This window comes from Aethalodelphis obliquidens, unplaced genomic scaffold (assembly GCF_003676395.1).
Source record: "Aethalodelphis obliquidens isolate GAN/ISIS:26980383/991018 unplaced genomic scaffold, ASM367639v1 scaffold12, whole genome shotgun sequence".
Classification (NCBI taxonomy): Eukaryota; Metazoa; Chordata; class Mammalia; order Artiodactyla; family Delphinidae; genus Aethalodelphis; species Aethalodelphis obliquidens.
In genome coordinates, this window is record NW_020837956.1 from 19,415,833 (window position 1) to 19,431,441 (window position 15,609).

Sequence of the window (15,609 nt, forward strand, 5' to 3'; positions counted from 1 at the left end):
GCCAATTCCAACGTCAGTGCTTGTGGGAGAACCACCCCAGACTCTCCTTGGCAGTTCCTAGCTTCTCCTCTTTATATCCATCCACAGGACTCTGTACACATTTTTAATTAGACAGTTGCTGTTGAATGAGAGCTTGTTGTTGAAATGTCTAATCTATTTTTCCCACTTGATAATGAGCCCCCAGGGTATAAAGATCGTGTCGTATTTATCTTTGGATTGCTGGCATTCAGAAAAGTGCTTGGTGTAAAGTCAGCATTCAATAAATGTTCATTCATGTATGAATAGTCTCTCACGCACGTAAGAGCATCCTGAGAAGCTGTTCAGTACAGCAGACTGAAAACTGAACTAGAAGGAAGGATGCTTGGATAGTAGTCCAGGCTCACCTACCAACTGGCTGTGTTACCAGGGATAGCACTGATCTGGGTCTCCGTCTCCTCACTTGTAAAAGTGGGGGACATCTGAGTGCCTTTCAAGGGTTCACATCTAATGATGCAAAGGACTTGACGGTTTACCCCTAAAAATATCTTTTTTCTCACTGAAAGGGAAAGACCTTATACCTCTTCCAAGAAGAGTCATGGCGCACAACCAGAAGCTTCTAGCCAAGACCCCCATCATCAAGTTCAGGCAACAGGACTTTTACTCCTTGCGGGATTATTGCCTAAACAGAGGCCTGCTGTGTGAGGATGAGACATTCCCTGCTGAGAATTATTCCATAGGTCTACAGCTGCTCAAGGGAAAAAACCTCTCCAGCCTAAGCTGGATGCGGCCAAAGGTAAGTGAACCTCCTCTCTAGGGACACGCCCAGCTCCTGGACCCTCTGACATGCTGCCTCCCATGGTGCCTCCCCGTGAAATGAGGGGCCTGAGACCTGGTTTTCAGGGCTGGCCCAACTCAAACTGGAAGGAGACTGAAGTTCATCTGGTCCCTCAGCTACAGAGTTGTATCCACAGTGGGATGGAATGACCCTGTACCAGGAAGCAGGACCCCAGTTCTAAGACAGCATGTCACTAGGTTACATGCCTCAGGATTCCCACATGAAAAATGGGAATGCATGGGTAGGAGGCTTGTAGTAGTAGCTGTGGGGTCTCTTCAATCTCCGTAAATGAGCCCCTCTGTCAGTCTTCATCATTCTTTAATCTGTCAGGTATCACTGTCTTTATCTTTTTTCTTTCCTTATTAGAATTTACTCAAAGGGAAGATAACATGTCAGTCACTTATATAATAGGATGAATTTCAGCAGTTGCCTTGCCTCTGTCGTGTATATTTGTATTTTCAATCTTGTAAAGGCTGATCACCTATGAAAGAGTTGTGAACATCAGCTGTAAAATTAGGGAGGTATTTCACGGCAATGTTCAAACCCCCCGACTCCCCCACCCCCGTAGACGACCACTAACTCCACCCTGAAGCCAGGTGAGCCCTGTTGGTTTTTTCTAGAACTATCTCAGTTTCAGGGCATGAAGCTCCAAGGGAAATTTCTCAGCCCACTAGACATTCTCATAATATCATTTTCATTGACGCAAAGGACCTGGCTAAGGGCCACTTTGAGGGCCCTGATGCTCAAACCTCCTGTTCATGCTTCCAAAAGCAGCCAGCAGAACCTAGAATAAGAGGAAAGAATCTAATGTCTAGTAAGCTGATGATTATGACTTCAGCAAGCATTACTGAATGCGACTGAAATGCCAAGCACTCTGTGCAACACACTTAATAAAGCCTGGTTAGGTTTTACAGAATAGGTATTTTCTGATGACAGAGAACAAGACGGAAACTCTAGAGGTAACAACTCTTGTCCTAACTCAGGACCAATTTGTAGCTTTGGGGAAGGGGAGGGTGAGTGGGGATCAGATGGGGCTTAGGATGCTACTTCGTTAAGATGGGGGGGCTTCAAGCTTCTAGAATCCATCTTACCATCCAGAGACCGTAAGTCCCCAACAATGACTCCCTACTTGTGGACTTCACTCCTAAGGAGAGCTGAGCAGAAAACTCTATTTAGAGCTTGGAAGGATTATATTTTTCTCCCTTTGTTATTTTCAGATGAGATTCTTTTAGAATGTTTTTTTTTTTTTCACAAGGTACTGAGCAATAGATGTGAGACCATATTTATAGTGTTAAAGAATTTATAACATTTTTATTTAGAAAACGTTGAGAGTTTTTTATTATCTAATTCCAGCAACATCTCAAACTGTGATGTCTTTTGAGGTCCCGGAGAAACTGAGGCAAACAGAAATGAAATGACTCACACAGAATCATTCCAGGAAGCCAAAACAGAGGCAGCCAGGGGCCAGACACTTTTTACTCCCGTTCTTCTTTCACCCATCCAAAGGCTCTACCAGGGGGTCATTTTTCATTCCAACATTTCTTTTATAATGTATATGTGGATATGTCATATCTCTTTGTATCCCTTATCACAACTGTCAGCACTTACGCTTGTATAGTATTTTCCAGAGCTTTCCATGTGTCTTCTCTTACTTTGTCTCATGTTCTTTCCCAGTTTTATGAGAGAATAGGTTCAGACAGGTGATGTGACTTGCACAATGTGACACAGTGAGTGAGGGAAAGAGCCAGGATTTAAACTAAAATTTCTGACTCCACATACTGTCCTATTCCTCACATAGGATTGTGTGCCCCACAGGATTCTGTTAGGATTTGGGTGAATGAATAAGTGAGTGAATGAATGATTCTGTCCACAGGCACCTGAAATGGGTTTCAAGCTCTACATGTATAATAGAGAATTCTTGAGTTGACCTGTTTTCCAAGGAAGATGGTGGAGGAGAAAGCTGATGTACTCACCCCTTAAACATGGTGATGTCCTCAACTGCCACAGCTCACAGCTGCGACTGAAAAGAGCCTTGAAGGAGAAGCTCCAGCCAGCATGGAGCAATCCTACCTGTAATGGCCAACACTTAGATAGTGCTGACCACATGGCAGGCCTGGCTTTACTTGACTCACTGAATCCTCATAATAACTCTATGAGGAGGTACTATTATTAGCCCCATTTTACAGTTGAGAAACAGAAACAGAGAATTAAGTGACCTGCCTAAAGTGTTAGAGCTGGGATTTGAGCCCTGGAGTCTGGCTCTGAGACATATTCCTAACACCACAACTGTATCGCCTCCTGTAAGCCTTCATCATAAGCTCGTGATGTATTTTAGGCTCCTGTTTGCTGCTCATAATACCTTGTGCACCAATAGAATCTCCTACTTTGTCTGGGTAACGGAATCAATCCCTGTCTATCTTCTGCCCTTCTTTCCATTTTTATAGGTGAAAAGAATGAGGATAAAAATGGTACCAGTACCTAACAAGATTATTTTAAGGAATAAATGAAGACAATACTTAGAACATTGTCTAGCACATTGTAAGCACTTACTAAACACTAGCTATTGTTACTATGACCAATTTGGGAGGGACGGCATAGAGTAGCAGCCACAGGGACCATCCTCTGGGATTTCTTGGGCTTTCACTGTCCAGTCATCTCAGCTTCAGTCTTCAGCCATTTTCAGCAAACACTTTTAAGGAGAAATGTGGGTCAGAGGAAACCATTTGGGGAGGCCAGGGTAGCCTGGCAGGGAGCGTGCGTAGTGCCTTTCTTCTCACATTTTCTTGCCTATCACTATTAGAAGGTTGCCTCCCAATCTAAAGCTTGCTCAGTGCCTAACCAGAGGCCTGACTGGCATCCCCTAAACTTCAGTTATATAATGGCTGAGGTGGCAGCAAGGCTCCTTAGGCCATGTCTGCATTCTAGGCTTTTCTAGGTAATGGGAAAGCTTCATACTCCAGGCAACTGTTAAACCATCATGGGTATCGTTCTACCTCGCGTACTCATCTAGGCTAGGCAGGTTCAACAACAGTGCAAGAGTCAGGGGCATGAAACTAGGCTCAGCTTTCTACGCCTCATGAAGAAGCAAAGTTGCTTCGCATCCCATAGTTCATGTTCTCTCTCTCTCTCTCCTTTCGCCTACCTCTTCCTTCTTCTTGTCTTCCCTCTCTCTAACAATTAACCCTAATCCATTTTGCTGCTGTAGAAGCTCCTTCTGTTGCCTCCTTCAGCTTTTCTGGGTTTGAGGAATTGGTAACCCACTCCCCACACCCTCCCCTCCCCCCACCAGCAGGCAGTCAGGTTCTGTAAATGCCTGTGACTGTGCCTGGAGCAAATGGCACTGAAAGGATCCAACTCCTCATCCTCCTCAATGTTTCCTGCAACACCAGCCTCAGCAAGAGACAATGCTGAGAATTACACCTATACCTGGAGACTCTGCGTGATATTTCCCCGAACTGAATTTGGCACTTAGAGTCACTTTCTTCTAAACATTTTATTTCATGAATAATAACAAATTCCATTTATCAAGCATGTACCTATGCTAGGTATTAATCTAAGCACTTTACGTACAACATTTCATTTAATTACCATAACAGGCCTATGAGGTAGATAATATTATTATCCTCATTCAGTAGGTCAGCACTGTCCAATAGAACTTTCTGCAGTGATGGAAATGTCCTTTCTGCCAATACAGTAGCCACTAGTCATGTGTTGGTATTGAGCAATTGAAATGGGCTAGTGTGACTGAGGTATTGCAGATTTGATTTAATTTAATTTTATTTAAATGTAAGTCGCCAATATGGCTTGTGGCTACCATATTGGAAGACACAGAATTGTAGACGTAGATCTTCACAGCAGAGTTGCCACTGCGTCAGACGGAGGAATTGAAATTTCATCTTTGTCCCCATTCTTTAGTGAAAAACATGTTCATTTCTCAACTGAAGAATGGGCTGGGGGCCCAAAACATGTTCAGGACTCAGCACCCAGCCCCACTGTGGATTTTGGCCTGTGGCCATCCCAGAATGAAGTGTTGCCTACCCAGACACCGACGTTCATCTTCCAAGTAGCCAGAGCAGAGTTTCCGAAAGGATCACTTACTATAAATGATTCACCTTGGTTTCAGCATGAGTTATTCCGGAAAGGAAGGGGTTAACAAAGTGGCGCTCTGAACATAGGCTGTGAAGGCAACAGGTAGCAGAAGGCGACAGAAAGAGAGCACGCCAACAGCCAATTGCCACAGAGCCAAAGAACTCTGATTCCAATAAAGCAGAGTTCTCTAGCAAAAATAGAAAAGGGAGTGACGCTGCCACCTGGCGCAGCCTGAATTGTGGCCACTGGCTGAAAGGGCCTGTGTCTGAAGACCAACACGCTAAACCGGATGTTTCCTCATCCAAGAGCAGCACACCATCTCGGGGAGGGCATGAGGAGCCCTTGACAAGAACACAGGAATCGCTTAGGAAGTGATGCTGTGTTAGAAGGGACACCTCCAGAGACAACTGCAGGGGAGTGCCTTGTTTGGTACCACTTCAGGTATGGGTTATGGGTGTGGATGCAGAGGGGAAGAGGGAGGAGGAGAGGGGAGAGGTCGAGACTCCTACAGGACATAACCAACAGGAGCTATATAGATATATCCTATTGATTCATTTATTATGAGGAATTGGCACACATAATTATGGAGGCTGAGGCGTCCCAAGGTCTGCTATCTGCAAGCTGGAGACCCAGGGAAGCTGATGGTGTAGTTTAGTCCGAGTGGGAAGGCCTGAGGACCAGGGGGGCTGATGATGTAATTCCCAGTCCCAGGACAGGAGAAGACCAATGTCCCAGCTCAGCAGTCAGGCTGAGAAGGGGTGAATTCTCCCTTCCTCTACGTTTTGTTCTATTCAAGCCCTCAATACATTGGATGATGTCCATCCATATTGGGGAGGGCAATCTTGTTTACTGAGTCCACTGATTCAAATGCTAACGCTCCTTAGAAATAGTGTGTAGCCAAAAATCTGGGTACCCCATGAGCCAGTCAAATTGGCACAGAAAATGAACTATCACAGCTTCCTTATGTACAGATGATGTTGCAGAGACCTCAAAGGGCCAGTCCATCTCCCAGAGTCAGAAAACACTGAAGACCCTGCCTGCCAGTGTGGTCCATGGGGAAGGCATTGTGGGAGCGGAGTGCCTGGTGCACAGCCTGATTCCTGTGGGACCTGGGATAAATCACTCAACCTCTCTGAGCCTGCTCCTTGCCCTGGCTGGGCCTCAGAATCGCCTGAGGAGCTGTGTGGATCCTGAACTCTACCTCCATCTGACCTACTAAATCCAGGTCATGGGGGGCGGCCTCCAGCAGTCTCCATGTCTGCGAAGCTCCTGCGTGATTCTGAATCACACTCGGGGTACAGACTGCCCATCACCAGTCTTACCACATTCTCTAACTGCCCTGGTGTGCCCAGCCCACCTAGTGACAGGGGACCTGCCCAGAGCCAGGGGATTTTTATCTACCAACCATCTTGATCTATTTTCTCTGTGGGCCTGGTCTCAGAAAGTCAGCCCGGCAGGCTGAAATGCTTCTGGGTATAATTTCTGTCTCCTCATACCTTTGCTCTTTTGGGATCACCCAGGACCCCTCTAAAAGCCCAGAGTGAGGAAGGAACAGGCAGCTCAGGACAGGAGATAAAAAAATGCTAGTTTGGTACCTAACTTTTATGCACACAATTCTAGTGTTTGCCCATAAATTTGATGTTGACAATTGATTTTTGATTTGAAATAATTATCTTTTAATTTTCATAAAGTATCTTTCTATTCCTAATTAACTAAAATTTTGGGTTTTTTCATTTTCGATTTTGTTATTTTGGTAAATCAGAGAAAGTTGTGCATTTGTCAAATGCCTTCAAGGCATTTATTGGAAAGATAGCAATTGTTTCTCCTTTGGCCCATGTAAATGGTATTTTATACCATTAGATATCCTGATAGGAAACCATCCTGGCATCCTGCATTTCTATGGCAAACCCTACTTAATGGTAGTGGGTTAGTTGTATAATTTATTGTTGATTCATTTGCCGGGTATTTATTTCAGTATATTTCCGTAAATGAAATCAGTCTGTGATGTGGTGTGTGTGTGTGTGTGTGTGTGTGTGTGTGTGTGTGTGTGTGTATGTGTTTCTCTCTCTCAGGTTGGGCATCCAGGCTGTGCTGACTTCTTAAAATAACCGGTTGCAGGATTCTTTCTTTTTTTAAACACAAACTGTAAGCGACACAGGAATTATTTCCTAAAAGTTTGAGAGAATTCAGCAAGAAAATTTTGAGCTTAGAAGCCTTGACAGAGATAATAGGGAGATATTCTTTGATCATTTAAAAATGCTGTTTCAAGGTTATTGATTTTCAGGTTATTTACCAACTTGGATCATTTTGGCTATGTTAATTCTTGTCAGAAAATCATCAGTATGCTTAAACTGATTAGTATAGAATTTTACATCATGTTTTTATACTGCTAAAACCTCCTTTCTATTTCTAATTTTATTTGGGTTTCTCTAGCATATTAGCCAAAGGTTGGGTCTAAGTAAACCTTCTCCCCAAATACAATGTATTCAATATTTGCGTTACTGATCTTGCTGTGTTTCTATTTTGTAATTCACCAGTTGTTCTGTTTATCATTTCTTTCCGCCTATGTTTGTGAGGCTCTTTTGGTCTTTCTAATATCTAAAAGTTGACTGTGTAATCCACGTTTTTATTCTCTGTCGTTTTTTTTTTAACATCTTTATTGGGGTATAATTGCTTTACAATGGTGTGTTAGTTTCTGCTTTAAAACAAAGTGAATCAGTTATACATATACATATGTTCCCATATCTCTTCCCTCTTGCGTCTCCCTCCCTCCCACCCCTCCAGGCGGTCACAAAGCACCGAGCTGATATCCCTGTGCTATGCAGCTGCTTCCCACTAGCTATCTACCTTACGTTTGGTAGTGGATATATGTCCATGCCTCTCTCTCACTTTGTCACAGCTCACCCTTCCCCCTCCCCATATCCTCAAGTCCGTTCTCCAGTAGGTCTGTGTCTTTATTTCTGTCTTACCCCTAGGTTCTTCATGACATTTTTTTTTCTTAAATTCCATATATATGTGTTAGCATATGGTATTTGTCTTTCTGACTTACTTCACTCTGTATGACAGACTCTAGGTCTATCCACCTCATTACAAATAGCTCAATTTCGTTTCTTTTTATGGCTGAGTAATATTCCATAGTATATACGTGCCACATCTTCTTTATCCATTCATCCGATGATGGGCACTTAGGTTGTTTCCATCTCCGGGCTATTGTAAATAGAGCTGCAATGAACATTTTGGTACATGACTCTTTTTGAATTATGGTTTTCTCAGGGTATATGCCCACTAGTGGGGTTGCTGGGTCGTACGGTAGTTCTATTTGTAGTTTTTTAAGGAACCTCCATACTGTTCTCCATAGTGGCTGAACCAATTCACATTCCCACCACCAGTGCAAGAGGGTTCTCTTTTCTCCACACCCTCTCCAGCATTTATTGTTTCTAGATTTTTTGATGATGGCCATTCTGACTGGTGTGAGATGATATCTCATTGTAGTTTTGATTTGCATTTCTCGAATGATTAATGATGTTGAGCATTCTTTCATGTGTTTGTTGGCAGTCTGTATATCTTCTTTGGAGAAATGTCTATTTAGGTCTTCTGCCCATTTCTGGATTGAGTTGTTTGTTTTTTTGTTATTGAGCTGCATGAGCTGCTTGTAAGTTTTGGAGATGAATCCTTTGTCAGTTGCTTCATTTGCAAATATTTTCTCCCATTCTGAGGGTTGTCTTTTTGTCTTGTTTATGGTTTCCTTTGCTGTGCAAAAGCTTTGAAGTTTCATTAGGTCCCATTTGTTTATTTTTGTTTTTATTTCCATTTCTCTAGGAGGTGGGTCAAAAGGATCTTGCTGTGATTTATGTCATAGATTGTTCTGCCTATGTTTTCCTCTAAGAGTTTGATAGTTTCTGGCCTTACATTTAGGTCTTTAATCCATTTTGAGCTTATTTTTGTGTATGGTGTTAGGGAGTGATCTAATCTCTTACTTTTACATGTACCTGTCCAGTTCTCCCAGCACCACTTATTGAAGAGGCTGTCCTTTCTCCACTGTACATTCCTGCCTCCTTCATCAAAGATAAGGTGACCATATGTGTGTGGGTTTATCTCTGGGCTTTCTATCCTGTTCCATTGATCTATATTTCTGTTTTTGTGCCAGTACCATACTGTCTTGATTACTGTAGCTTTGTAGTATAGTCTGAAGTCAGGGAGCCTGATTCCTCCAGCTCCGTTTTTCGTTCTTAAGATTGCTTTGGCTATTCAGGGTCTTCTGTGTTTCCATACAAATTGCGAAATATTTTGTTCTAGTTCTGTGAAAAATGCCAGTGGTAGTTTGATAGGGATTGCATTGAATCTATAGATTGCTTTGGGTAGTAGAGTCATTTTCACAATGTTTATTCTTCCAAGAACATGGTATATCTCTCCATCTATTTGTATCATCTTTAATTGCTTTCATCAGTGTCTTATAATTTTCTGCATACAGGTCTTTTGTCTCCTTAGGTAGGTTTATTCCTATATATTTTATTCTTTTTGTTGCAATGGTAAATGGGAGTGTTTTCTTGATTTCACTTTCAGATTTTTCATCATTAGTGTATAGGAATGCCAGAGATTTCTGTGCATTAATTTTGTATCCTGCTACTTTACCAAATTCATTGATTAGCTCTAGTAGTTTTCTGGTAGCATCTTTAGGATTCTCTATGTATAGTATCATGTCATCTGCAAACAGTGACAGCTTTACTTCTTCTTTTACGATTTGGGTTCCTTTTATTTCCTTTTCTTCTCTGATTGCTGTGGCTAAAACTTCCAAAACTATGTTGAATAAGAGTGATGAGAGTGGGCAACCTTGTCTTGTTTCTGATCTTAGTGGAAATGCTTTCAGTTTTTCACCATTGAGGACGATTTTGGCTGTGGGTTTGTCATATATGGCCTTTATTATGTTGAAGAAAGTTCCCTCTGTGCCTACTTTCTGGAGGATTTTTATCATAAATGGGTGTTGAATTTTGTTGAAAGCTTTCTCTGCATCTATTGAGATGATCATATGATTTTTCTCCTTCAATTTGTTAATATGGTGTATCACATTGATTGATTTGCGTATATTGAAGAATCCTTGCATTCCTGGAATAAACCCCACTTGATCATGGTGTATGATCCGTTTAATGTGCTGTTGGATTCTGTTTGCTAGTATTTTGTTGAGGATTTTTGCATCTATGTTCATCAGTGATATTGGCCTGTAGTTTTCTTTCTTTGTGACATCCTTGTCGGGTTTTGGTATCAAGGTGATGGTGGCCTCATAGAAGGAATTTGGGAGTGTTCCTCCCTCTGCTATATTTTGGAAGGGTTTGAGAAGGATAGGTGTTAGCTCTTCTCTAAATGTTTGACAGAATTTGCCTGTGAAGCCGTCTGGTCCTGGGCTTTTGTTTGTTGGAAGATTTTTAATCACAGTTTCAATTTCATTGCTTGTGATTGGTCTGTTCATATTTTCTATTTCTTCCTGATTCAGTCTTGGCAGGTTGTGCATTTCTAAGAATTTGTCCATTTCTTCCAGGTTGTCCATTTTATTGGCATAGAGTTGCTTGTAGTAATCTCTCATGATCTTTTGTATTTCTGTAGTGTCAGTTGTTACTTCTCCTTTTTCATTTCTAATTCTATTGATTTGAGTCTTCTCCCTTTTTTTCTTGATGAGTCTGGCTAATGGTTTATCTATTTTGTTTATCTACTCAAAGAACCACCTTTTAGTTTTATTGATCTTTGCTATTGTTTCCTTCATTTCTTTTCATTTATTTCTGATCTGATTTTAATGATTTCTTTCCTTCAGCTAACTTCGGGGTTTTTTTGTTCTTCTTTCTCCAATTGCTTTAGGTGCAAGGTTAGGTTGTTTATTCGAGTTGTTTCCTGCTTCTTAAGGTAGGCTTGTATTGCTATAAACTTCCCTCTTAGAACTGCTTTTGCTGCATCCCATAGGTTTTGGGTCGTTGTGTCTCCATTGTCATTTGTTTCTAGGTATTTTTTAATTTCCTCTTTGATTTCTTCATTGATCACTTTGTTATTAAGTAGTGTATTGTTTAGCCTCCATGTGTTTGTATTTTTTACAGATCTTTTTCTGTAATTGATATCTAGTCTCATGGCATTGTGGTTGGAAAAGATACTTGATACAATTTCAATTTTCTTAAATTTACCAAGGCTTGACTTGTGACCCAAGATATGATCTATCCTAGAGAATGTTCCATGAGCACTTGAGAAAAATGTGTATTCTGTTGTTTTTGGATGGAGTGTCCTATAAATATCAATTAAGTCCATCTTGTTTAATGTATCATTTAAAGCTTGTGTTTCCTTATTCATTTTCATTTTGGATGATCTGTCCATTGGTGAAAGTGGGGTGTTAAAGTCCCCTACTATGAATGTGTTACTGTTGATTTCCCCTTTTATGGTTGTTAGTATTTGCCTTATGTATTGAGGTGCTCCTATGTTGGGTGCATAAATATTTACAATTGTTATATCTTCTTCTTGGATCGATCCCTTGATCATTATGTAGTGTCCTTCTTTGTCTCTTCTGATAGTCCTTATTTTAAAGTCTATTTTTTCTGATATGAGAATTGCTACTCCAGCTTTCTTTTGGTTTCCATTTGCATGGAATATCTTTTTCCATCCCCTTACTTTCAGTCTGTATGTGTCTCTAGGTCTGAAGTTGGTCTCTTGTAGACAGCATATTTATGGGTCTTGTTTTTGTATCCATTCAGCTGTCTCTCGTTTTATAAGGAATGCATTTGAGATGCTGGGTTTATCCATGAGTGTGGTCTTTTTAATTTTGCAAATATTACAGAAACAGGGGATCAATATTTATTGAACAGGTCCCTTGTCTGATGCTACACTGAGTATTTCACATCCTTCCTCCTTTGTAAAATGCAGACTCCTGCTTTGCAAGTCTGTCGGGAGACCACTGTGAATGAAGCATCTAGTCCTCGGTGAGGGTTTGGTAACAGCAGCCAGGGCACCAGTGGCTTTCTCATTTGACTCCCACTTTACATATGAAGAAACTGAGGTTCAGCAAAGTAAAGAAAGTTGCTCAAGGTCACCCAGGGAACAATGCAGGCAGGATTCCACACCATGCTCGGTTCAATCACTCTCAGTATACCTACCCCTCCTCTGTCCATCATGGGGGTAAACCAGGGGTAAACGACGAAGAAGCTGCCGCTGTGCTGGGTCTAGAAAGCTGAGCCACACTGTCTTTTTTACCCCATCCAAAAAAACAAAAACCTGATGGCCTCCACCCTCTTCTTTAATCCCTGAGTGGAGGATCTCCAGCTAGCCTCCACTGAGACCTTGAGTTCCCTTTTCCAGTAGAAGGTGAGGGGACAGCTAAAGCCACTGAAGTGCCCCAAGTTGCTTTGACACTGGGAGAATTGCTCCCTCCAGGGCCCTGTGGAGAGCTGCCCTTCCTGCTGGTGTTGGGAGAGACCCCAGGTTCTGAGCAGCCAAGGGTAGGGCATAGGGTCAGCTGGATGCCTCCATCGCAAGGGCCTGAGCCTGAGTGCCCTGCCCTGGCCATCAGAGAGGGCTGGTTATGTGCAGAGAAGATGGTGGGAGGAGGCCTGGTGAGGTGGGCTGGCTGACTTGTTTGCAGACACGCACACCTTTGTTTTCCCCTTGGCGGCTCCACTGGGAAACTGGCCGGCAGTGTACGAAGGGCTGACAGGTCTCACAAGATACAGGACTCCACACGTTCATGGCTGTTGAGTAGATGAATCTACTTTGCCGCCCTGCTCTCTGGGGACTTATTTGTCAATGTGAAAAGAAATGATACAGGAACAGTTACCAAATTATACAACTCCACACAATGGAAATCCAGGAAGAGATGCACAGAGAGGAAGCTCAGGATAATCCTGTGGGCTCCTGGTAGCAGGAGAACCTAGAGGCTGCTTGGGGTCTTCCAGAATCCATCTGTGTGTTAGCCAGGGAGTGGGCAAAGGCCTGAATAATGCACGTCCTCTGTCCTGTACAGCATATGGCTGGACTTGAACCTGGAGCTCAGAATGTCTACACTGACTTCTGAGAGATGACATTTCACAAGGAAAGCGTGGTTATGCTTATAAAAGTTTCCTCTAATAAATGCATCCTCTTCTTTTTTGGTTGTTTATAAACTCCTAAAGAAATAGTGCTGTTGGTACCAGGATGGCTGATCATTTGATGTAAGGATCCTGAGTCCTTATCTCTTGGCACAGATTGCTTATGCATTTATTGCCTTTTTGGTCAGTTACATATACACCCTTTTGACATCTGCCTTGCTGTTAGCAATAAAACCTGAAGAATGAGGGCAGCTTTCCTACCTCATATTTTAAACACCTGTTTAAAGAAGTAACCTCTACCCCTCAAAGACAAAGAGAGTGATGTCTTGGGTAGCACACTGGGAGATAGAGGAATGAAAGATGCTCATGGCTTTTCTCCCTCTTTTCTAAGGATTTATTGAAGGGTAAATCAGAGCCTCACTTCATCCTGGAAGGTGTGAGCAGTTTCGACATCCAACAGGGGGAGGCAGGTAAGAACTCAACCTCTTCCTTCCCAGCCCTGGATTGATGCAGGCTGCCCAAAGTCAGCCTCAGAGTAGGGGGGGTCAAGAGCAGTGCCCACCCAGACCCCCAGAATGCTGCCCCATCTTCTGAGGAGGCAAGGCTGGCACCCTCGGTGTTGCTGTGGACGGACTGTTCACACCCAGACCCTCAGCCTGGAAGTCGGCTCAGTAGCGGGTGTGCAGAGCCCTTTGGGGAGAGCAATTATCAAAGAAAAGGAGCAAATAGACACAGAGTTTAATCTGAGCACTGAGTAGAGAGAAGCATCAGGGAAGCAAACGTTAATTGAACTTCTGCAAGGCTGTGCTAGATACTTTGTATGTGCTATTTCGGTAAAACCATTACTCCCATCACCACCTCTACCCCCATCACTCCCATCACTACCATCACACCAGCACCACCTCTACCCCATCACCACCCCCACCCCCATCACTCCCATCACCACCACCCCCCCATCACTCCCATCACCACCTCCACCCCCATCACTCCCATCACCACCACCACCACCCTATCACTACTCCACCCCATCACCACCCCCACCCCATCACTCCCATCCCCACCACCTCCACCTCATCACTACTCCACCCCATCACCACCCCCACCCCATCACTCCCATCACCACCCCATCACCACCTCTACCCCTATCACTCCCATCACCACCACCACCCCATCACTACTCCACCCCATCACCACCTCTACCCCCATCACCCCTTTCACCACTACCACTATCTCCATAACCACTACCATCACCTTCTCTATTTTGCTTGGAACTGAACCCAATGAATCTTTCTTCTGGTTCTCCTCTCTCAGACAGAAAAAAATGCATTATTCAGAAGGAGGTATGCTGACTCTGTGCAGTACATGGGATGGGGCTTCCAGTTGTGTCCAGGCAGCTCTCATGGCTTATGTCCCCTCCCAGGAGATTGCTGGTTCCTGGCAGCACTGGGCTCCTTGACACAGAACCCACAGCATCTGCAGAAGATCCTAATGGACCAAAGCTTTTCATACCAATATACAGGGATTTTCCATTTTCCGGTAAGTGTGCTGCTGGGATGCTCCTTAAATGGGATTCTCTGTGAGCACAGGAAGGCGACCGTCGTGAAAGTTCTGTTGGTCTGGCAGCCCGAGATGTGGAAAAGACACTTATGTGTTGTTACTCTGTGTTGGCTCATGATCTGACGACACATAGGGAGGATGAGAGTTAAAATGTTTTCATGTAAATATAAAGAATGGCAGAAACAATCAGCAAAAGAGAAGAGTCATTCATCAAGAACCCTGTACGTCATTGAGATTTTGTCTGTCTATTCCTGTGCCATATCTGGTTATTTTGCTTACAGTAGTTTTAGAATGAGCTGTAATATCTGGTGGCATAGGTCCTCCTTCATTATTCATTATGCTTGCCCCCAAAATATTTTATCTTGGTGATTCTTGCACATTTATTCTTCTATGAGAATTTTTAAATCATGTGTCTATTTTAAAAAGAAAAGCTGGGCTTCCCTGGTGGCGCAGTGGTTGGGAGTCCGCCTGCCGATGCAGGGGACACGGGTTCGTGCCCCAGTCTGAGAGGATCCCACATGCCGCGGAGCGGCTGGGCCCGTGAGCCATGGCCACTGAGCCTGCGCGTCCGGAGCCTGTGCTCCGCAACGGGAGAGGCCACAACGGTGAGAGGCCCGCGTATCAAAAAAAAAAGAAAAGAAAAGAAAAGAAAAGCCACTGTGATGCAGAATAGAGCAGCATTAAATTTATGTATTAATTTGGAAAAATCAAACTTTTATTACTGTAGTTATTCCTTTCCAAAAAGACAGTATATCTTTCCATTTATTTGGAACTAGTTTTATGCCCTTCAGTAAAATGTTATAGTTATGTTTTGATATTCATGCTATACCCATCTTGGTAAATGTATTCTCAGATAATTTACAAGTTTGTAGCTAATATGAATGATTTTTCTAACTAGACGTTGCTAAAAAGAGGAAAGCTGTTCCTTGTTTTATATTAAGTTGTATCTAGCCGCCTTACCAAATTCTTTTATTAGTTCTAATTTTTTTCTTTAGTAGTGTCTGGATTTTTTTTTAGTTATATTATCCACAAAGATAATTTTGCCTCTTCTTTTAATATTTATAGAGCTTATTTTGCTCTTTTGCCTTGTTGCATTAA

The 15,609-nt window shown here is 42.8% G+C and overlaps 1 protein-coding gene across 1 annotated transcript in view; it reads left to right on the plus strand.

Annotated features, from left to right (window-relative positions):
* The first annotated feature begins 552 nt into the window (after positions 1 to 552).
* The window catches only part of CAPN13 (calpain 13), a 104,181-nt gene continuing 89,124 nt past the window's right edge, over positions 553 to 15,609 (plus strand). Inside the window, 3 exon segments of the mRNA XM_027113917.1 lie at positions 553 to 772; positions 13,346 to 13,424; positions 14,375 to 14,490. Of these exon segments, the coding sequence (XP_026969718.1) occupies positions 575 to 772; positions 13,346 to 13,424; positions 14,375 to 14,490 (393 nt within the window). The 5' untranslated portion in view covers positions 553 to 574.